Genomic DNA, 24,512 nt, shown 5'->3' with positions numbered 1-24,512 from the left:
CTGGCGATAAAGCGAAGTGGCTCATGTAGGAAGAGAACAGCGTGTATTTGAACGAGTACATGATGTGCACAGTCTTGGGCTGGTTTTTAAAATGTGCTTGTTTAAATATTGGTGTTAAAAGAACCAAGAACCGCTTAAAAATCGGGACATGAGTGTCAGTGCTTCCTAAAAAGTGTTGAATATATCCTGAACTTGTATCTGTTCATAAAGGTGTTCGGTTGACCGTTAAACGTTCGTTAGACTTGAAATGACATCATAGATTTGTTTTTAAAAACAATCTGAAATCTGTTATCACCTCAGCTAATGTTAATATTTGAATCGCAGGAAATACACACTGTGTGTAGCCTGCTGACCCAGTTGGCCATCTCGTGCAGTGGATGTGTTTCAAATCCTAGTACGCTGTCTGCCTAGGCAGCATGTTTATACTGGCTATGCAGTTCCAATGCGATTAAACACGTAAATAAAAACAAAAGGCCGTCTTTGCTGTGATTCAGATCTTTTGAATTTTAACTATTTTTACTGGTAAACTACCCTTTTTGGAGGTTATATATATATTATGCCAATTTAGTTAGTTGACAGGCGGATGTTATGAGCAAGTCATGAAATTATTCTCTTTACCGATTCTTTATACAAATACCCAAACACGTCGTTTATTAAAATAGTTTTTATTTATAATACGCTCGAGTTAACGTAAACGCGAGAAATGTTTCGCTCACTAGGTAGGCATCTCACGAGAGTTTGAGACACCGCCGCAAACCGAAACCTGCTGTAGCGAAGTGTGTGTGTGTATAACACTTATTAATTTACCTCAGAAACGCATGTTTACTGGCGAAACAGTGTTCATTAATGCACACATTCAGCCTGAAACGATAGTTTGTGTGACTCCGCGTTTAATAAATGTTTCTGGAGGTTGAAATTCACGCTAGCCGTCATGCTAACAGGGCTAGCTGACTTTATCGCTAATTACCCGACACTAGCTATCGTCAAACTCTGGATAACTTAAACATTGTAATAATCTGCTGGAAGTGTGTGTGTGTGCAGAACTGTAGTGCACGTGTAAGGGTGAAATAAGCTTCGTGCCGGCTCAATATCACACGGAGGGTGTTAAACAAAAGGCGAGTAGTGCACTAGGCGAGAGCACGGTGTCTCCATATTGTTAGTGTGTTTTATTGACATCTTTTATTTGTGTCCCGTAATAGGTATCTTACAGTTTTGATGTTTCCTTTACGCTGTTTTGCGGTTGTATATCTTTCTAGTTTGGTCCGCACACCACAGTTGGGATCTTTTGAAGTATTGTGTACTGTTCTGGAAGTGTCAGATTTGTCACTGATGTCTGAAAGCGGGTTTGCTCGTTTGCATTGGGATAGTGCTGTGTTGTGGTTACCATTCGGATACATCCTGAAAGGGACAGGGTCGTGATGTAGCCTGCATGGCTGACATTTCTTGAAAAACAAGCTAGTATGCAGGATTCTCTAGGAAGTTTGACAATAACTGACTTTTTGGCGGTTACTGGGGGGTTGTAAAGCCTGCTGGACTTGAATATTGGCTTTTTAAGGTTGCTTTCCAGCACTTAACATTATTATTATTATTATTGAAGATGAACTATTATTACACATTGAATGTGCTCCCAACTCTTAGTATTAAATATTTAGTGTGTTATTTATCCTGTACTGTTGTACTAAAAACACGAATGATGCCTCATCTTTTTCTAAAGGCCAAAGTATACCTTTTTTTTTAACGTTCGCTATAAAAGTTAATTTCATCCTGATATGACACATCTTTGTACTCATTTACAGTAGAGTTGTGTGAATTTCTGAACCCCTCATACAAGCGCGGGAGTCTGTTGTTGTTCGGTTTCTTTTTTGAAAGTGAAAGAACATTCAACGTCAGTCTTGCCTCTGTGTTGAATAGCTAATCAGTGCAGAAAAATCTATTTGTGAAGCCTGAAAAATTGCTAAGTGCTGGCTGCAGAGATGAATGGGTAGAGCTTGACCGAGTCTAGCCCCGCCTCCGTGGATCTGATGGGTGCAGATTGGCCTTATGTTTAGTGATTGGGATATTTTTATGGCTACAGTGTAATTGGACCTTTACACTCCACCCATTATGTCCAGAGAAGTGGAGCTGTACATCAAGCCCTGGTCACTGGCTTCCTTGTGAGCACCTTCTCAAAAATTACGTACAGTGCTGATGGCTAAATTACAATACGTGTGAAAACCTTGGACTTTGATGATCAGGCATGTGGTCTGGTAGAAGATAAAACTGAAAGAAAAAAAAAACATTGTATATTCGCATTGAAACAAGCTGTTTTCCATTGACATTATCTTTTGAAAATGTATTAATCTAGTTTCTATGATTATTGTGCCCTAAATGTTTTCAAAAAGGCTTGTTTGGTGTCGTATCATCCATTCTGAGTCAGACACTGTTGTTCTGTCTTTGTTGTTTCTGAAATCATTGTACAGTCATTGCACATGTACAGTAATCATAAAACACAGATTCCACGCTGTGTTTAACTCTAGTGATGCTGAGCTGCTGAACCGGTTGACAGTGGGCCGAGACCCCCCCCAATCTGTGTTTAAATATGGTGTTGCTTTTATCCTGTTACAGCAGGCAGTTTGAGTAATAAAAGAGATGAGGAAATGTCTTCATGTTCAGTGTAACTAAAGAAAATACAAGGCGGGGTTATTTATTTTCATATTTTATTACGAGAACACGTTCGGAAAGTCCTCACGTCATCTGAAAGTTCACATTTCTCACGCCACCAAAGTTACCAACGCTGTTTCGTTCATAGACGGAAATAGGGGGGTGCAGATCAAAGCCTGTGGTTTCCACAGAAACGGCTGTCTCAATTGTCCTTCCCAATGTTTAATATACTATGATTCATGTTCTTTTTACACGAACCGAGAATGTGGGTTTCTCAGAAGTGTGGGTTATTTTCAGAGCTGCTGCATCACTGAAAACTCCGGTCTCTTTCGTTTATGTCATTCAGCTAGTAGTGTAGTAGTCGTGACCTCAGTGGTTTTACTGTCTCACTTGACTCCTGTCTTTGACTTTGGCTGATAGGGGATGGATGCCCCACCTACTGAGAGCCATATTTTGACCTGCTGTTGGGTAAACAGAGTTACAGAGCGCCTGCGTTTGGCGAGCTGTAGACGTGCCTTGCAAATTTTTGTTTAGGGAGGGGCGGATTGTGTTAATCAGGGAGTCTGGGTGGTGGTTATCCACATTAAAGGAAAAGTTCATTTGGTCACCTTCATGTTGTTCAAAGCCCATATGACTAGCTTTCTTCTAAAGATCACAAAAAGAGATATTTTGACAATGTTCACGCTGCTTTTCTGTGCAGTGAAAGTGAATGGAGGGGATGCACCGCTTTTTTTGACTCTTATGAGCCAGATATTTTATACAAAAATATACAGCATGGTCTGTGTATACATCCTGATTCCCAATCAAATGTTTCTTATGAGCTGATTCTTTTTAGTGAATCATAAATATACAGAATGATCAGTGTATCCTGATTCCTGAACAAATGACTCTTTTGAGCTGATTCTTTTTAGTGAATCAAAAATATACAGCACTACCAGTGTAGCCTGGTTTACAAACAAATGACTATTTTGAGCTGATTCTTTTTAGTGAATCATAAATATACAGAATGATCAGTGTATCCTGATTCCTGAACAAATGACTATTTTGAGCTGATTCTTTTTAGTGAATCATAAATATACAGAGTGACCATTGTAGCCTGATTCCCGAAACAAATTTTTCTTCCGAGCTATTTAATTTTACAAATTCACACACAAAAGAAAAGAATGACATTTCTATTTAGTGAATCAAGAACATACAGCCAAGGTTCTATTAATGAACAGTTCAAGAAGACGATTTGAATCTACTCTATATAATTTACAACATGTGAAGAAAGAGGATTTCTTTTATGTTATAAAAATGGGCATTTTATCTGAACTGTACCAAACTGTATCGAGACCTTGTGAATATCTCACCCTAGTCTCCATTCACATTCATTGTATGGAAAAGAGCAGCACGCACATTCTACAAAACCTCTCCTTTTGTGCTGCTCAGAACAAATAAAGTCATACTGGTTAGAAACATTACACAAAGGAATAAATGATGGCAAAATCCTTATTCTTGGGCGAATTAACCCCTTAGACACCCCAGATGTGGAAAAAATGTGAGAAACTGAAGTGCTGTGTATTCCTCTCCCTGCTTTAAAATATTTCTTGCTTTTATTCGAGGTTACAGTGTGTTTTACAAAGGACCAGAAGCCCTCCATTCATTCGAATCTTGTTTTTCAGAGACTCAGCCGAGTGATTTTTCCTCTCCCGCTGTTGCCGGCTCCTCGTCCACTAGCCTTACGGCTTCACATTGTGCTCTGAACAAAAGCATCTCACTCACCTGGGGTGGGAGGAAGGAGAGGGTTTTTAATCGAACACTGAGCTTCACTGTTTTCTTTCTTCCCTACGCTCTTGTAACCTATGTATCCGGCCACATTTACATCCCATATCTGGAAACTGGCCTGTAATTGCTTCCATATGAAAACGTCAATTCCTTAAACTTGGCTACAAAATGATTCATTCGGAGTGTGAGGAATTACAATCGAACACACCTCACAGCTCGAACGTTACGACCCGGTTAAGCCCATTAATACACAAAGGTGTGGCGTTTTGCCACCCCGGCCAAAACAAACAGTTGTTCAGTGAGGATGAGTGTTCACGAGGCGTGATTTTATTTTTTTCTCCACCTCCCTCCGTGAGTCACGTCAAGGGTGCGTGAGGTGGACGAAGAGCCCATTTTTGTGCTTGTGAGTCAAGCCTGCTCGTGACCGAGGGCTGTCGTGCTTTATTTTTGCTCTCTGTCATCCTCCCATCCTTTACTCTGGATATTTTTAGCTCTGGCGCTGGTGTTGCTGTGCGCCGGAACACCCCGTACACACGCGCCGCCCCCCTCCTCTCTGCTTGTGCACGTACACTCTCCGCCATCTGTCTTAGCGTTTGCATTTAATGCAGTATTGAAATAAAGGCGCATCCCTGCTTTAAATAAGTGTCCTTGTTTGGCCTCAGACTATGGCTGCATTATTTCCCAGTCCTGTGACGCCGCCTCGGAGCTGCAGGGGTGGGCAGAAGAGCACGAGACCCGCCGTACGTGCAGCTGAGCGGGAAAATGGCTAGGAGGAGCTTAGTGGGGCAGAGGAGCCCAGCAGCGGCACACTCAGGCAGGAAGAGGGCTTCTCAGGACTCTGTTGACGGAAAGTGGGTCACTGGGTCAGGCAGCAGCAGAGCTCCAGAGGCAGGATGGATAGAGTTTGGTGGGGTCACTTCCACATGTTCGACGCAATCCAGGATTAATTAGCCTTGATAATTATTCATATTGACCTCAGAGCTCTTAAAGGGCCAGAGTTACAGCTTTTTAAGTGCAGCACAGTCGTGTGATGGCTTTTGGGCTTTTTTTGTGTGTGTAAAGTGACAGTTTTGATAGTTAAAATTAAAAAATATCTAAATATTAGACAGAAATGAGAAATCTTGCTGATGGCATCGTGGGGCGTTGTGCTTCGGGCATCCCAAGTTTGAGTCCTGTCTCGCGGACCTTTCCTGATCCCATCTCTCTCTCTCTCTCTCTCTCTCTCTCTCTCTCTCTCTCTCTCTCTCTCTCTCTCTCTCTCTCTCTCTCTCTCTCTCTCTCTTTCTCTCACTCACTCACACACTCACTCTTTTGTTCTCACTCACTCACTCACTCACTCTCTCTCTCTCTCTCTCTCTCTCTCTCTCTCTCTCTCTCTCTCTCTCACTCACTCACTCACTCACCCACACTCTCTCTCTCTCTCTCTCTCTCTCTCTCTCTCTCACTTCACTTCCTATCCACCTACTGTTCTATCTAAATAAAGGCATAAAACGACAAAAATAAATCTTTTTAAAAAAAAAGAAACGTTGCTACTGACTGAAATGTTACTAAATAAAATTAAATAAAAATAAAATGTATTTATGAAGAAAAAAATCCTTGTTAATGTTTAACATATCAAGTTTGGTAAAAGCTTAAAGGGATAGTTCACCCAAAAATTAAAATTCTGTCATTAATTACTCACTCTCATGTCATTACATTAAGACCTCCGTTCATCTTCGAAACACAAATTAAGATATTTTTGATGGAATCTGAGAGCTCTCTGACCCTCCCATAGACAGCAGGGATATTACCGTGATCAAGGACCAGAAACGTAGCAAGGACTTCGGTAAAATAGTCCATGTGACATTTTCCAAAGCTACACGAATACCTTTTGTGCACAAAGAAAACAATAATCACAATTTATTCAGCAATTCTTCTCCAAGTTACCGTCTTCTGCCATTTTGGAGAGTACTCCAGAACGTAATCAGCGTTGTTTACGTTCAGTAGACAGCCTGCGCATTCTGCACATAAACAACGCTGATTACGTTCTGGGGTACTCTCCAAAATGGTGGGAAGATGGTAACTTGGAGAAGAATTGCTGAATAAATTGTTATTATTGTTTCTTATTTCTTTTTATTGTGACTCACTTCTTATTACTTGTGTTTTGTAAATAGGGTCGATTTTCTTTTGCATGCACAACTTTTATGCTAAGATGCTGTAGTAGATCATGCTGTGCATTCATGTACTGTAACACACAGGATCAGTGTCAGCTTATAGTGACATAATGGACTTATCCAGCCATGTGTGCCCAATGAACTTGTTCACCTCACTGGCTGCTGCGTGTGCAGGAATGAGCTACAGTTGTGATCTGTGACCCGTCACAAACTGGAAAGGTCAAGATTCTGTTGTAGTTGTAGAAGCTAGTTTCTTGTAGATGGATAGCTACATGAGAGAATGAGTGCTCTGGCGAGTAAGTAAAACATTAATTTTGGACTTTGGTTATAACTCAGAATTTCTTTCATCTCCACAGGATAAACATCATGATGCTGCACATGAAATCATCGAAACTATTCGGTAAGTCTTTTGGTTTGATTTTGCTGTTTTGTTTGTCTGCTCTGCAAGTTTTATGTGCACAATTAAAACATGACTCTTCTTTGTTTTTGTTGTTTTGTTTGGATGTCCCAGATCTCAAGCTGGCCATGGAGAACTATGTTCTTATCGACTACGACACCAAGAGGTGAGGAAATTGTCACAAATTGGTCTCATAAGATTGGGTCGATTAGGTATCATTGGAAAATGACGCTTAATAATAATAAAAAAATGTAATTAGGGTTGCTTTTATTTAAAGTGTTGATTTATTATCATTAATATTATTAAAAATGGCATTTGTGCATGCTAATGAAACAATTAAATACAAGTTTTGTGGAAGATTAAATGAAAAAAGCTTCACAAAATATTACAAATTAAATACTTGTAATTACACTCTTAATTGTTTATTTAGAATATTTAACTGAAATATCATGCATCAATTTATTAGTTGTAATATGATTGCTAGTTATATGATGATATTAAGAAATGACTTGCTTCACAGAATATTACAAAATTATAATTTATTACTTTTTAATGTTTTCTTTTATTATGCACTATTTAATAGAATTATCATGAATCGTTTATTTATACTTTTATTAATTTTGTTAAATTTGATATGAAGTAACAAAAGCTTCACAAAATATTAAATATTAAATATTTTTAACTTATTTCTACTTAATTTTAAATATATTAAATATTTGATGAAAGTGTGATGAATCATTAATTTATTATATACAAGCACAGCCTCATGGTTTATTATGAGATGATAATAGAGTTCATAGATAATTTTAATTTTTGTGTTGTTTTTTGCAGCTTTGAGAGTATGCAGAGACTGTGTGATAAGTACAACAGAGCCATTGACAGCATTCACCAACTGGTATGTCAAGTCTTTTTTTGCGAAAAACAGATAATAAAAAAAAAAAATGTGTAAAAATCTCTGTTTGTGTGTTGCAGTGGAAAGGGACCACCCAACCCATGAAACTGAACAAGCGGCCTTCCAACGGCCTGCTGCGTCACATCCTGCAGCAGGTCTACAACCACTCCGTCACCGACCCAGAGAAACTTAACAACTACGAGCCGTTCTCTCCTGAGGTGTACGGAGAGACCTCTTTCGACCTGGTGGCTCAGATCATTGATGAGATGGAGATGTTGGAAGAGGACACCTTTGTGGATCTGGGCAGTGGTCAGTAACGTCTGTTATTGAAGGCCTATTCTATGGTGGCCATGCAGTGCAAATTAAATTCACAAATCAGAAAACTCGAAAACGGTGAATTGAAAAACACTGCAAATTCGCTACCATAATTGGTTTAAACAAGTCTTGATTAGCAGTTTAAGACTTGAAGTCCAATAAAAATGCAACCGCTAATTGGAAAACGCAACAGCAAATTCGCTAACATGATTGGTATAAATGAATCTTGATTATCGATTTAAGATTGAAAGTTCATCAAAAATGCACAGCTATTTGGAAAACAAGAAAATTCATGACCATAATTGATATAAACGGATCTTTACTAGCAGTTTAAGAGTGAATTTACAATAAAACACCACAGCAATTTGAAAAACGCAAATATAAACTGAAAGCAAATTAACTACCATAATTGGTATAAAGTAACAGTGGAACATTGAAAGTCCAATAAAAATGCAACCGCGAATCAAAAAACGCAATAGCGAATTCAGTGCTATAATTGGTTCAAATGGGTTTTGAGTTGCAGTTTAAGATTAAAAGCACAACAAATAATTAGAAAAAGGAAACCGCAAAACGCAACAGCAAATTCAGTACCACAAGTATAAACAGCCCTTTGTTTGCAGTTTAAAGGCAGGCTAGGTAATTTGGCTCAAAAACATTTTTGTTCAGTCTAATAAAATGCATTTAGAATGATCACAAAATTCAAGATATGTGGACAGAAAATGTGTATTTATATGATTGCATAGGGTTAATATCACACAGAGAGTGCAGTTTTTCCTCCGAAAATGACCATGATTACAAATGTAATATTGATTGTTTACAACAGTTAAAAGACTTAAGTTTTAGACTCTATATTGCCTGTTTTTGCTCTATTTCCGACTACCAAAATAATTCAAAACTCAGCCACAGTGCTGTTTTGCATCTCTGAGCAACATGGTGGTGTTTTGTTCCTGAATTAATCGACAGTTTAAATGATACGGTTCAATAGCAATGACTCGCTTATTAACAGTGACTTGCTGCCACCTACTGGCGGTTTTAATTTCACATTTAAAGTTTCTTTTTATTGTTTGGATAATTTCAAGTAACAGTATTCAGTGTTTTGTTTAACATATCAAAACATCATTTATGTATTTGTAATTGCAGGTTAAGCATTTGTGTTCTGCACTAAATAGTGTAGGCCTACAACTAAATGCTACTTCAGATGCAGCTTTTGTGTTATGTCTGTACTGCAAAGATGGAATGTAATTGATACTGATTTCATTTGCTTGGTAACAGCCCAAATATCGTCTTATTCTAATTCACTTATTAAATGTAAGAATTTGACTCAAAAGATAAAGCACACTGTAAAACAAAAATGGCTTTATAGAGGTAAAAATGGCCATTAAAAGGTCAAAATCAATTTAAACTTAATAGACAAGTTTAATTTTTATCTGCATACAAACCACCACACAGAATATGAACAATTTTGAAAAATTTAGGTGTCAGCTAGTAGTCCTTAAGATACCAGCACAATAACACACTCAGCACAATATTGTATAATTATCGTTATCAATAAAATCCCAGAAAATATTGAGATTATTTTTTGTCGATATTGCACACCCCTACCTCCATGCACCCTGTTCACACAAATATGATGCATCATCAATGCGTTGCATTACACTATTGCAGACTGAGCGAGAATGGAAGGTGGTGTTATAGTAATATTATGCACTTTGTACAGTAATCTTTTCTCACCAGTGAATTAGACATGAGGCAATCAGACAGCGTTGCATTCAACCCTCTACCAACGCTGTTTCTTATTGTGTCGCTGTTTAACCTCTGCTCCATCTGTGCGCTCTCACGTGTTTTGAAGGAGGCATGGCTTTGGAGAGTAATTGGCAGGGAGGCTGACATCTTATGTGTTCAAAACTAGCTTGCTATTGCTAGCCTCTCCAAAATTGCCTACCCTACCTTTAAGATAATAAAAATAGCAGAGCGCATTGGAAAATGCTACTGGGAATCAGAAAACACAACTCAGAAAATTCACCGCCATGTAAACAGATCTTGATTACCAATTTAAGACTGAAAGATTTTTATATGACATAGTGTCGTCTTTGCTTGATTTGCAGGAGTTGGTCAGGTAGTCCTGCAAGTTGCTGCAGCCACCAACTGTAAACACTACTATGGCGTGGAGAAAGCAGACATTCCAGCAACCTATGCAGAGGTACTAACATTAAAGGGGTACTCCACCCCAAAATGAAGATTTTGTCATTAATCACTTACCCCCATGTCGTTCCCGTAAAAGCTTTGTTTGTCTTCAGAACACAATTTAAGATATTTGATGAAAACTGGTTGGCCTGTGACTGTTCCATAGACTGCCAAGTAAATAACAGTGTCAAGGTCCATAAAACGTATGAAAGTCATCGTCAGAATACTCCATCTGCCATCAGACGTGCAATCTGGTTATATGAAGTGACGGGAACACTTTTTGTAAGTGACACAAAAATAACGACTTAATTCAGAGGAGAATTGTTGAATAGTCTCTTCTGTGTCTCTCCATTTCACCGTATGCTCTTCTGTATCATCCGCGCCACAAGGATGCGCTGTTTCTACATGTATTTAGCTTCGATTTGAAAGAAAACAGCGCATCCTTGTGGCGCGGATGACACAGAAGAGCATACACAGCATATGGTGATATGGAGAGACACAGAGGAGACTGTTGACTAAGGAATTGTTGAATAAAGTCGTTATTTTTGTTTTTTTGTTATTTTTGTTATTTTTGTTTTCTTTGAAGCGATGGGAACAAAAAGTGTTCCCATCGCTTCATATAACCAGATTGCTCGTCTGATGGCAGATGGAGTATTCTGATGATGACTTTCATACCTTTTATGGACCTTGACTCTGTTATTTACTTGGTAGTCTATGGGACAGTCTCAAGCCTCCAGGTTTTCATCCAAAATATCTTAAATTGTGTTCCGAAGATGAACAAAGCTTTCATGGTTTTGGAAGACAAAAATGTAAGTGATTTTTTTTTTGTTTTTGTTTTTGGATTGGAGTTTCCCTTTAAAATATTTTATTTACAGTAAAACGACTTTTGTCCGCCTCAGTGTATGTTTTGCACTGATATTTATGTCTGAATTTGTTCACAGTCAATGGACAGGGAGTTTAAGAGATGGATGAAGTGGTATGGCAAAAAACATGGCGAGTACACGGTAAGTGTGTGTTCGTTTATTATAGCAGATGTTATTACTTCAGTATCGTGACTGACTGAAGGGATGAAGTCTGTACATACTGATGTTGTTTGGTCTTGTGCGGCAGCTGGAAAGGGGAGATTTCCTTTCAGAAGAATGGAAGGAACGAATAGCCAACACAAGGTATGATCACATACAGACTAGTTAGATGCTTAGAACCAGTTTACATTTTTCAGATTTGTGAGTTTTTTTGATTGTCATAATTTCTTCAACTGTTTGCATGTTGCTTATATGTCTTGTATAAGTCTGTAGTGTGATGTGCTCTTTTACAGTGTTATTTTTGTGAATAACTTTGCCTTTGGTCCTGAGGTGGACCACCAGCTGAAGGAACGATTTGCCAACATGAAGGAAGGCAAGTGGTGTCACGCAATTTAAAAAAAAAAACCACAGTCGATCAGTCAAATTTAAAAAAAGCATGAGAGATAGTGTAATTCTGTTTGTTTAGAATGTTTTTAATCAATTTAAATCACAATATCAATCACATTTGACCATTTTGTGCAGCCGTAACATGAAGTAAATTGCACTTGGCTGCTAACATTTAAAAAAGAAGGGGGTCTTTGTCAGTGTAGCTCAAATGCACCTGTGTCAACATGTCATTCTTGACCTTTGACCCAAGTCAGGCTTGTTTTTTGGTTCGCATTGATCTGCAGATGTTGATGGGGGGATGATATGTGTTTAGGTTTTCGCCTCTCTATGTTACTTGGGAGTGCTTTGACTCAATTTCGTCTCTTGTAGGTGGAAAAATTGTATCCTCAAAGCCTTTTGCACCTCTTAACTTCAGAATAAACAGTCGAAACTTGAGTGGTAAGTATAAAACTTTGTAGGTTTCTCTTACAAAAAGATGGTACAATACAATAACTGCCATTAACTTTAAAGATGTATTACTTTAGTACCATGGTAATGGTAAAGATGTGGTTACAGTTAACGTTGTTTGGAGAAATTTCACAGGTTGACTCCAGTTATTCTGATAAGTATCTCCATGATCGTGAGTGTGGAAAAGTTGGTCATATGTCTTAACGCAACTGATGTTTTTTCATGTGAAATGTCAATAATGCGCAAAAATTTTGCGACAGAAATTTGACATTGTCAATAGCATAGTAATGTATGAAGCACCACTCACATAAAAGTCAAACCAAACAGCTTTCTGTTCGCCAACGTTGCAAATTTGCATGAAAAATCTGCGTAGGAAAGAGTTTCACCTTTATGTGAAATTCCCAGCTGTATAGATTTACAGAATTAAACAAATTTTGCAGAGCAATGTAAATATGACCACACTTTTCCAATGTTTGGTGGTCTTTATTGTGTTTTTTTTAGATATTGGCACAATAATGAGAGTAGTTGAACTGTCCCCTCTGAGGGGATCGGTTTCGTGGACGGGGAAGCCAGTGTCGTACTATCTGCATACGATAGACCGCACCATAGTAAGTGCCCTTTCATTTGTGTCACATGGGTTTCATTGTTCCTCTTGGTGTACATTGACTCTCTTATTTGCATTAGCTATAATTGTTAGGCAAATGACTTTTCTAACCAAAATACTTTTTTTTTTTTTTGTTTTTTTTTTTTTTTTTTTTTTTTTTTGCAGCTTGAAAACTATTTTTCTTGTCTCAAAAATCCTAAACTCAGGGTAAGACTTGTTTGGTTCTCATTTTGTTTATGGGTTTTTGTAAAATATCAAGTTATGTCTCTTTCCACAACACATGCGGCTTGTTTTTGGTTCCAGGAGGAGCAGGAGGCAGCCAGAAGGCGCCAGCAGAAGGACAGTAAGGAGAATAAGAGCAACTCCACCACCCCGACCAAGCCCAAGGAGCACAAGGTAGACCTACAGGAGTTACTCGTTTATTTATTTTAATTAATGCATTTTATTAATTTACACACAGACACAGACAAATGTATACATTTATACATTTTTTTTTTTTCAAATGTATCTTTATATACTTACTTTTTAAATATATATCTATTTATAAATGAATTTTTACATTTATTTATAAATGAATTTTTACATTTATTTATAAATTTTCAGTTTACATTATTTTATATTTATGTAAAAAATATTTATTATAAATTATTTTATTTTAAATGATGATTTTGTTTAATAATTTAATTTCTAATTATATTATGAATTAATTGTAATTTGTATTTTAAATATTTTTATTCATAAATTCATTTATGAATTTTAAATTTATTTATTCTTTAACTTTTTATTTACCTAATTAATTTTACATTTATATTTAATTATTTTTAATTTCTTTATTTTTATATTAGTATTATTATTTAATTACATTCCTAATTAAATTGTATTTTAAATATAAAAAAATAATAAAATACTGTATATCTATTTAAAGATTTATGAATCTATTTTATGTATTTTACGTTTTTACTTTTCTATGAATTACATTTCTGCCCAAGGAGCACAATGTAGACCTACGGCTATCATGTTTATTTTAGGTTTATCTATTTGTTTATTCATTTGAAATCTATTTATGAATCGTTCATTTTAAATTTCCATATAAATAAATATATTTTAAATTATTAATGTTTTTAATTAATCAATTTTTCTGTTTAAGGAGTACAAGGTAGACCTGCAGGAATCACTTATCTATGTATTCATATATGTATTTTACGTTTATGCATTTGAAAAGTATACTCATAAATGTAATTTATTAGTATTAATTGAAAATCTCTTTACCTTGTGCACCAGGTGATTTATGATTTTGTTTGTGATTTTTTTTTTTTAAACTCTCTCGTGCCAGTGAAACCGTCACCCAAACCCCGCCGGGCCAAACTGCTGTCCAGGGGCCGCAAGCTCGGCAACAGGAAGCGTGGGCGACCTAAGAAGGCTGCTGCTGCCACTGCAGCTGAGCGCAAAAACAAGAAGAGCCAGAGCGCCCTTGATCTGCTGCACGCTAAGACCCTCTCAGCAGCCCCCCCTCAGGGTGAGCCACTTACCTAAAACAGTCACGCCTTTGATGGCTAGTTATCAGCATCAGTACCTTTGACGTTGACTTTTGTGGTTTGTTTCAATCCGCAGATGCATACAGGTCACCTCAGAGTCCATTCTATCAGCTACCTCCCAAAGTGCAGCATTATACATCAAGCCAGCTTCTCATGGGCCCCACTCCACCAGCCCTGCAGGCTCTTCTCGGTAAGTTCACTCAGCCTCACTTACGCCTGCTCTCCTTCCATATTTAGCATGAGGAGATCCATTTCAGTCCCACAGACATGCTAATGTATCTGCTCTAGTTTCATAGTCAATCACCCAGTTAACGTAAACCTCCTTGCTTTTGCTCTAGATAACGTGAAAGTCCAGTACCTGCAGTTCATGGCCTACATGAAGACACCACAGTACCGTGCCAACCTGCAGCAAGCCCTTGAGCAGGAAAAGGTGAATCTGTCTTCTTAGAGTGTGTGTGTGTGTGTGTATATGTGTGTGTGTATATATATATATTACTAATAATAAACACTGTTAATAACTATAAAATAACTAATTAATAATACAAGTATTATAAATTATTTAATCAAGTAATATATATATACGTGTGTAATTTTAACGGTTTTAATTATTAATAATCTCCATTATAATTAATAATAATAAAAAGGAATAAAATAAAAATATATACATAATGCCAATATTGTTATTTATTAATTTTATTTCCTTAATAATAATAATAATAATAATAATAGAAATAATGAATTAATTCATGAAAAAATATTTTAGATATTTAAATTATAACTACAAAAATTGTGTGTTTTGTTAGTTATTTTTATATTTTATTTAAAAAATGCCTTAAATTGTATTTGAAAAAAATGTTTAATAACAATACTACTAGATTGTAGAAATAATAATTTATGAGACAACAGAGTATTTGAGTATATTTAAAAAAAAATACATATTTTTGTTATTTATAAATTACTGTGAAAATTATTTTACTTGATATATACTTAAACGCTAACAAAAAGAAAAACTAAAAATGAATTTTATTTTAATTTATTTTTTTTTTTTTTTTTGTGTGTTTTTTTTTTTATAAAATTTTTTTTTTTTAGGTGTTTTTTCCATACTTTTGTGAATTTGTGAGCTCAGAAAATATTTGGACTTTATGGTTTTGTCAAAACATTATTGTTTTTTATAATAGTAGAAATAATATTAATAAATTAGTGAGAAAATATTTTATTTTATATTAAATATATATGTTATTATACAAATGTTGTATTTTGTTAGTTTACTTGTTTAATTTTAAAAATGGCATGCATTTTATTTAAAATATTTAAAAATATTTAATAACAATACAACAATTAATAGAAATAAAAATACGTTAATGAGAAAACAAAATATTTTTATAAAATTATAATTATTTTTATTTATAAATTGTGAAAATTATACTTTATTTGTTTTGCTTTATAAACACTAATAAAAATAACAACTGAACATAAAATATTTAAATCATGTTTTTTTTGTGTGTGAATTTTCACTTTATAAATATAAATGTCAAATATATTAAAATTTATTAACTAATTACCAGTATTTTCCCCCCAGTTTTGTGAAATTGTGAGCTCAGAAAATATATGGACTTTATGGTTTTGTCATAACATTATTGTTAACGTTTCTCTCCCTGTGTCTTGTCACAGCTGAGACACACAGAACTGTCCGGTCAGGCCCAGCAGCTGCTCAATGCTTGTCATGCTCATAAGGAGAGGATCAGAGACCTTTTCCAGTCCAAACTGGAAGAGGTAAGACTTGTTCACAACCTAGGGAGCTGTCTACTTAGTCAACACTTTCAGATAGATGATACGTAGGCATCTGTGCTAAACGTAACTCCTCTGCCGCCCCTCTCTCAGCTGGGTGTGAAGGCGGTGACTGTGGAGGACCTGGTACAAGCTCAGAAGGAGATCACAGCCCACAACATGCAGCTGAGGGAGCAGACCAAACAGCTGGAGAGGGACATGGCGGAGCTCCGTGATCAGAGCCTGGTGCTGGTGAGTGATCCGCAACGAACCCTCATGCCTGCCTCAACGGAGCAGAAGGATACTTATGATTCAGAACTGAAGGTTTCTGGCAGAAGTGACACTGAACGCCCATTGCTCGTATGTTTGTGTGTTCGTCAGCTGAAGGCTCGGTGTGAGGAGCTCAAGCTGGATTGGGGATCTCTGTGTTTGGAGACTCTGTTGAAAGAGAAAGCAGCTCTGCGAAGACAAATCTCGGAGAAACAGCGCCACTGTCTGGAGCTCCAGGTACTCGCATGCACATTTTTCTCAGTCAGCTCAGAGCTCATAGGTCATTGCTACTTTACCAGTGGTACAGTTGATGCTGTGGCACGCTGATCTTGGTGCTTGTGCAGGTTGCACTGGTTCAGACCAGGCCTGCAACATGGAACAATCTTATTTTCCCTCTCGGGTCTTTAGTAATTTCCTCTTTCCCCCACTATTTCGGTCTCATAAAGATGCACTAGGATGACAACCACACAGATTTTTGTTGTTGTTGTTGTAACCCTCGTGTTTTACATGAATGGTTATGACAGCTTGCACATGTATGTGCCATTTTCTAACCAATTAAACTAAATTAAATTAAAGATTACGAAAAGATTTAAATTACTTATGAGTTAATCATTTTTGTTTCTAAGATTCAAGTAGATTTCAGTTTGGGTCATTTAAAAAAAAAAACTTGCCGCAGCCTACTCGTGGGATTGTGTCATATTTAAAAGTGTCATTAAATTTTTTTCCAACAATTCCTGTTTGTATGTTAAAAAATTTTTTCAAACATTAATCTTGAAACATTATTTATGCATTTGGAATTTTACCGTGTAAATGTATTAATGGAACCTCTCATTTAAAAAAACTCAGATCTTTTGATAATATGAATTTACCATTAATAGTTAATAATTAGATATACATATAAATTATATATCTTTATTTTTAAATAATCAATATTTTTATTGATTAGATATACATATTCCCAGCCAAAATGTGTATAATTTTTCATGTAATTATATAATAATAATAATAATAATAATAGCCATAATAAGCAAAGTATTTTTATATAGTTAAATGTGTAATTGCTTTATTTACATTATATATATATATATATATATATATATATATATATATATATATATATATATATTAGTGCTGTCAAATCATTGATCACGGTTAAGCGCATCCAAAATAAGTTTTGTTTCCATAATATATGTATGCTGTGTATAATTATGTATATATAAATACACACACGTATATATTTCAGAAAAAGATGTTATGTTTATATTAAATATATTTATTTATAAGTTTTATGAATATAAGTACTTATTTTCAAAATATATACTGTATGGTGTGTGTACTAATATACATAATATATATACACAGAACAAGCACATATATTATGCAAACAAATTTTTAAATAATCAATATTTTTATTGATTAACAAACTTTTATTTTGAATGCAATTAAATCGCGATTAATCGTTTGACAGCACTAATATATACATAAATTTTGTTTGTAAATGTTCTGACAAAAGCTTGTTTACAGAAAACTGAACTAGCTCCTAGAGGGATATTTTTACCTTGAGCAGTGTGGGTTGGCTGTGTCTATGTTTACATCAACGGCTCCCCCTGGTGTTTCTTTGCAGATCAGCATCGTTGAACTAGAGAAGAGCCAGAGGCAGCAAGAGCTCCTGCAGCTCAAGTCTTACAACCCGTGTGAGGAGTCCCCCTACCAAAAGGCCCTTCCTGGTCCAGATCCCCGGCCCACGCTGGATTCCGACACCCCCAAACTCACCCCACACGCCTCAGCTTCTGTGGGGCTCAACGGCCTCAGCCCTGAGTTATCCATCAATGGTACGGCCTCGCCGGGTTACGAGAGAGGCAGTGGTGGTGGAATAGGCAAAAACGAGCTCCTCACCCGCTACCTGCCCATATCCCCTGACCACGAAATTGTGCCGCCCACCCCAGACTCAAGAACCAGGCAGCTAGGGCAACCCCTGCCCGACTACACCCGTTTTTCTCCTGCTAAGATCGCCCTCCGCAGGCACCTCAACCAAGATTCGGCTGCCAATCAGTTTAGAGCCCTTGGCAACATCCACTGGTTAGTAAAATTAACATTTAGTTGACTAAGTACTTGTTTATTGGTCACTGATCACTCACGGCTCTTTTCAGGGGTGACACCGGGGCTGTTTCATGTCCAATGCTGGGATTAAAACATTCTTGCTCTTCACCCAGTTCAGCTGATATTCTAGCCACTACCACACCCAGGAGCACAGATAAGGAAAAGAGCCTGGCTGCCCCCGGCGACACCATAACCAGTCTACCAATCAGCATCCCCCTCAGCACTGTTCATCCAAGCAAACTTCCTGTCAGCATCCCACTGGCCAGCGTGGTGCTGCCGAACCGTGCAGAAAGATTGGTATGGATGTGTGTGGGAGGAATTAATGATATACAGTCTTGTGGGTGTTTTCTGCAAACATTTTAGCAATTATTCAAGTTGTGGTTTTCTTTTGGCAGAGGAGCACTCCTAGTCCAGTTTCGAATTCAGCAGGACAGAGCAATGGCAAGCCACCTCTCACGCCTACCTCAGGTACATCCCCGCTGCCTGCTTTGTTTGTCATAGATGAAGCTTAGCAGTTAGTTAGTGCATGTAATTCAAACCATTGCACTAGGAAACTTGACTTTTGCCACGTTTTGGAAGTCAGCATGAAATAAAATTGCGTGTTATTAAAATTATTATTCCATTTTTAGAAATAAATAAACAATACTGCTTAAAAAAGACCACAATTTAATGAAGCCTTTTTAAAAATCCTAAAAAGTTTTTTTTTTTTTTTTTTTTTTTTTTATGTGGCCTGTGGTGCTCACATGGGCAGTGTGTTTAATTCTGACTTGTGACCGTTCCTAATCCAATTTTTCCCATCATTTCCTGTGCTTTCTTCATTTTTCAAATCAACTGAATTGGCAAAATGGACAAATGTCTGCTTTTTTTGACTACCTATATCCTGGAACCACATAACCAGATGTCTAGAAATAGGACAAGGATTCCCACAGTCTTGGAAAACCTGTATGAGGAAGCCTCATTTTAAAAGTGTGATTTCTAGACCTAGATAAGTCATGTAAATTAATAAAGTCTTACATTTTTTTATAATAAACTTTTTTTTCTAGTTATTCCAAACCGTTGCGCTATGGGTGTCCTGAGTTTGATTTTTTTATTGTGGACTTTTTTTTATAGTTATTCTATACCGTTGCGCTATGGGTGTCCTTCAACTCTAAACTGTCCTATCAAAATAAAGGCAAAAACAAAAAAACTAATTTTATCCAATAAATCACAAGTGACTGCAAAAGGCTTGTAAATTAATTTGAGGTCCTTTGTAGATCCCGCTCCCCTTCCTCCACCTAGTGCTTTCCTCTTCCTTCTCTATTGTTTTGTCCCAGGCATAAAAACCCAATGAATATAAAAAGAAGAACATTCAACTCTTAAAACATCTGGAATTCTGAAATTTAATAAACATACCCCACAAGTGTCCATATGTCTAAATGTGACACTGGGGGGCCTGTAGTCAGAGAGAGTTGAGAACATCCAATGTAATCTAACATCATCCATCCATGTAGTTTACATACTTTAGTTCTGTACTAAGTCCAAAATCCGCTTCCTCTTAGGGTATTCCTCCAGCTCAGGGTTGGTGAATGGCTCTCACTCCGCTATGATGACCGAGGACCAAGACTGTGACGCTGCATCCCCTCCCCCTCACAGCACTCCTATCATGGGCCTCCAGCCTCGCGGCTCTGGCCTCAGTCCTGCGCTGGGCACTGGAGGTGTGCTGCAGTACGCTGACGGCCCACCGAGGCTTCCCCCTGAGGACGGCCATGACCGGCACGGCCCTGAATCTGACACGGATCTTTTGGACAGCGAGGCTCGTCGCCGTATCTTTTTCTCCTCGTCCTCTTCTTCCTCCTCATCTTCGTCCTCCACGGGAGGTTCAAGGCTCCACCACGGGTCGGTAAAGCAGGGTCACCATCATCACAGTAAGAATCATCACCACCTCCACCATCATCATCATCATCATCACTCTCCGAGCTCCCACAGCCAAGAGGGGCGGAAACGAGGGCGGCGGAAGCGCAGCTCCTCTGGGGCCATTCCCATTAGCGGATCCCCCAAAAGAAGGGCATTTCCGGGACTTGGCTGCTCGAGCCATTCTTCTGGATCACCGCTCAATATAAATTTAATGGTGAGCGTACTAAAAATGGCGTTTGTTGGCTCAAACTTACGATTGGCCTGAAATCAGACCTCAAAATGTTTGTTCTTTTACCAGGTGAACAACATAAACCAGCCTTTGGAGATCTCCGCCATCTCTTCCCCGGAGCAGTCAGGACGAAGCCCGTGTGGGACAGATCTAGATCAGCCTCCTGTGCTTAAAAGAGAGCGTCCTCTGGAGCTCAACAACACGGGTCGTTATTCCTCCGGCCCTAGTTCAGATGAAGAGGGTGCCAATTTTGCCCCGGACACCTCTAATTCAAGCCGGTAATTGCTCTTTTCTTTCAAATCCAGTTCCTTAACTTAGCAGATCGTCGAAAAGATGGTTGATGGACAACTGTTTTCTCTTTCAGAATTGAACGGAAAATCGCCACCATTTCCTTAGATCGAGACGGACCCATCAGAGATGTGGAAAGGGGTAAGTGCGATGCATTTTGGCTAACAGACATTTCACGTTCAGACTCCACTATTAATTTCTCATGGAACGTGGTGTTTTACAGGCTCGCAAGGATGTAAATCAGGTGCCAGTAGCGTGAGCAGTGAGGCATCATCTTCCTCCGGAACCAGCAAGTGGAAATCCACCTTCTCCCCAATCTCTGACCCCAAGCCAACTCTTACGGATCTCCGCCAGGGTGGATCGCCATTCGGTTTGGGGGATTCCCGAGGTGGTACGGACTCCGACTCGGACCAGAAACCGCAGAGGAGAGGGGAACGTGAGCGTGAGCCTTACGGGAACTCAAACCTCTTCCTCAGTCAGGATGGCGGCGGTCGCCCAGTCGTCAACGCGTCAGAGCGGCCGCTGCAGAAACAGAAATCGCGGGAGTGGGACCTGAAATCTGTAGGTGGATTGGCCAGCCAGAACCTCTTTATATCCGCTGCGGCCAGTGGAGGCATCTTGAGTGGGAAAGTGGGTGGGGCCTCCACAGTTTCCTCCGCCTCCTCAGTGGGACAGTACTTCCCCCTGGGTGGGGCTTCGGTTCTCCAGTCCTTATTTGGAGCTCAGACACCTGGACCAGCCACCGGCGGAGCCCCTCGGTTGGTCAACGGACATTTGGCGCTCAGCGGTTTCTCCAGCCCGGGCTGGCAGGGGGCGCTGCAGGAGGTGAGTAGGATATTTTCGGTCTTGTTTTTCTGTTTTCCTGTGAGTATTGAGCTCATGGTCAGAACAGTCGCTTGGGTGTAGATAAAAGGTAAGTTAAGGCCCAGCGCTACCACCTTGCCTGGCTCTCCCACACCGCTTGCTGTGCTGACTGTGCAAAGGCTACAGCTACACACCTAGAGGAAATGACCGCAGGTTGTAATAAGGTGAATTTCACAGAAACATGTCAGATGTATATTTCTCCCCAAAACCGAAAGGAAAAAGTAAATGTACTTAGTTTTTTTTTTTTTTTTTTTTTTTTGTTTTTTTTTTTTTTTTTTTTGTTGTGTATTATGTGTTTTTTATTTGCTTGGTTGGTTTTAACCAATTGAAACGTACTATTTGAATACAAAACTTACAAAGCTCAGGCCTTTTAAAAAATTTTCACTGTCCTTGATGGTGTAAACTGCTGATTTATGGTTTTGTGGAATTTTGTTATATATTTTAAGCGATCTGTTTTTTGTGTGATTTTTGAGAGACTCCTCGACTTTTATGGCTGTATTTCAAGCCTTCACATTTTCTCTGGGTGTTTGTCTTAATTGCAGGTCTTGTTTTTTGGTGTTGAGGCATTTCACTGTGTATCAGCACCTCGCAGTCCACAAAGATGAAATTAGTTAGTCTACCTGAATAATGTCACTACCCTATAGATAGATAGAGAGAGAGAGATGTATCTAGACAGATTGATTTATATCTATATAAATCTAGATAGAGAGACATTTCTAAACAGACATGCAGATGGACAGATATGTAGATAGAGATAGATGGATATAGATAAACAGATAAAGATGGATATATAAATAGATGGCTAGATAAGGAGATGGATGGATAGATGTAGTTCGATATAGATATAGGTAGTTTGAAATAGATGGATGGATGCTAGAGAGAGACTTGATGATAGAGAGATGGATGGAAAGACTTGTATAGGTGGATATATAGAGATAGTTGGAAATAGATACACGTAGTTGCTATAGATGAAAATAGAGAGATGGATGGATAGACATTGATCGGTAGATATGGATTTAGACAGAAAAATGGATGTATAGAGATAGTCGGAGATAGATCAATGTAAATATATGGACAGAGAGGTGATGAATAGAGAGATGACTGAGGTTTGGTGTAGATGGACGATAGATAAATGGATTGATAAATGGATATAGATGAATAGATGGATGTATAAATAGATTGATATGGTATGTAGATATGGATGATATAAAATAGATTATAGTTAAAGACTGGTGGATATGAATAGAGAAATGGATAGACGATATGGATGGATAGTTGGTTATGTATGGAGAGATGGATATAGATGGGTATATAGATGGATAGATAAGTGTAGAAATTAAACTATATTATTTGTAGCTATAATCACCATGACAGCTATAAACTTATGCATACACTTGAAAAACCCGAACATTAATTGCAAATCATTAATAAGCCTTTATGTACCCTATAGAAGAGGTGTGCTCTCAGGTTTGGTGTGAGGTGCTTCTGGTCCATCAGCGCAGTGCCTCGTCGCTTTATCTGTGCTTGTTTGTTGGTCTGGCTTGCTACTGTGCACAATCTGGCTCAGCCCCCATTTTCTGTCTCTGTTTTTTGCTCCCTCTCTGTGCTGTATGTCTGCAGGGATTTTTCACCATATGGTGCCTTCAGTCTCCTCACAGCAGTCTGGGGGCAATCTCCCGGGCCCCGGGGCCCTCAGTTCCCAGCAGAGGCATCTGGACACGAACCCCAAACCGGGGGCCCTGTTCTTGGCCTCTGGCCCCTCGCAGCACAGCCGCACACAGACAGTCCTACATGCGCCCTCACACCCGCCCTCCCTCTGCCCCCTCCCCTCCTGAGTGCATCCTCCGCTGTCCAGTCCCAACCTTCCTCCCCACGTCCCGAGCGCCAGCAGTCCTCAAGGCAGCAGTCGTCCCTCCCCGCCTCCACCTCCTCCCCGTCTCTGGCCGCCACATCCGCTTCCTCCACCTCCTCTGCTTCCTCCCGGCCCTTCACTGTGCACTATCCCCCGCATCTGCCTCCCCTGCACCCTCCTGGCAGCGCAGGTTCAGGTGGGGCTGGGGTGTCTTGGAGGACTCTGGGTATGCAGGCGTCCTTCACGGCCTCGCAGATCCCCTGTAATTGCCGCAGATGATAGGTGTCTTGGAGTTGTAGGGTGGGTGGGGGGAGGGGGTTTTTCATGTGAATTGTATATTATTGATAGGATGAAGGGGGGATGCTGCTGTCTGCCAGCTATAATGTTTTTTGCAACAAGGTATGTGGTGTTGGCATGGAAGTGGGCTACATGCTTTGCTGCTTTTCTTTTCTTTTCTTTTTTTTTTTTTCATAGCTGCATTTCCTGCGAGTTCTTTGGGTTTCAGAAAGCAGCTGTTAGACTATTTATGTCAGAATTGCCGTTTTGTTTGTCTTTTGAAAATATCATTACATGTTCAGGGCTCAACAATGTGATGAGTGTTTTCTACTTTTACTAGGCCACAAAAATTATATTTTATTTTACATTGTAATACACAAAATGTATTTTTGTAAGTGTTTGAAAAATATGAATTTTCTTTCATTAAATGTATCTTTCCCCTGTTGAAAAAGGAAATTTAAAATGGCTAATTTGGATATTTTACTGTGTTTCAATTAAATAGTAGAATAATTTAGTATTTTTATAATGTAATTTTTTTGCTGGTTTGATTAGGATGGTTTATTGTGCAAAATCTAATTGAGATGATTTTTTTATTAGGATGGTTTATTGTTTTTATTATGTTTTTTTTTT

At 38.4% G+C, this 24,512-nt stretch overlaps 1 protein-coding gene across 1 annotated transcript in view; it reads left to right on the top strand.

Annotated features, from left to right (window-relative positions):
* The window catches only part of dot1l (DOT1-like histone H3K79 methyltransferase), a 24,299-nt gene extending 414 nt beyond the window's left edge, over nucleotides 1-23,885 (top strand). Inside the window, 28 exon segments of the mRNA XM_042748634.1 lie at nucleotides 6,917-6,965; nucleotides 7,054-7,123; nucleotides 7,789-7,852; nucleotides 7,930-8,158; nucleotides 10,270-10,364; nucleotides 11,290-11,352; nucleotides 11,459-11,514; nucleotides 11,664-11,743; nucleotides 12,127-12,195; nucleotides 12,706-12,812; nucleotides 12,974-13,015; nucleotides 13,112-13,204; nucleotides 14,090-14,324; nucleotides 14,420-14,533; nucleotides 14,682-14,773; nucleotides 16,015-16,116; nucleotides 16,225-16,362; nucleotides 16,492-16,617; nucleotides 18,005-18,459; nucleotides 18,531-18,777; nucleotides 18,876-18,948; nucleotides 20,019-20,587; nucleotides 20,672-20,880; nucleotides 20,967-21,031; nucleotides 21,114-21,686; nucleotides 21,689-21,715; nucleotides 23,375-23,560; nucleotides 23,563-23,885. Of these exon segments, the coding sequence (XP_042604568.1) occupies nucleotides 6,917-6,965; nucleotides 7,054-7,123; nucleotides 7,789-7,852; nucleotides 7,930-8,158; nucleotides 10,270-10,364; nucleotides 11,290-11,352; nucleotides 11,459-11,514; nucleotides 11,664-11,743; nucleotides 12,127-12,195; nucleotides 12,706-12,812; nucleotides 12,974-13,015; nucleotides 13,112-13,204; nucleotides 14,090-14,324; nucleotides 14,420-14,533; nucleotides 14,682-14,773; nucleotides 16,015-16,116; nucleotides 16,225-16,362; nucleotides 16,492-16,617; nucleotides 18,005-18,459; nucleotides 18,531-18,777; nucleotides 18,876-18,948; nucleotides 20,019-20,587; nucleotides 20,672-20,880; nucleotides 20,967-21,031; nucleotides 21,114-21,686; nucleotides 21,689-21,715; nucleotides 23,375-23,560; nucleotides 23,563-23,885 (4,551 nt within the window).
* The last annotated feature ends 627 nt before the right edge of the window (nucleotides 23,886-24,512 follow it).

Source organism: Cyprinus carpio, chromosome B22 (genome assembly GCF_018340385.1).
Source record: "Cyprinus carpio isolate SPL01 chromosome B22, ASM1834038v1, whole genome shotgun sequence".
In the NCBI taxonomy this organism is placed as follows: Eukaryota; Metazoa; Chordata; class Actinopteri; order Cypriniformes; family Cyprinidae; genus Cyprinus; species Cyprinus carpio.
Note: the sequence above shows the minus strand (reverse complement) of the source record. Positions and strands in the feature narration are given on the sequence as shown.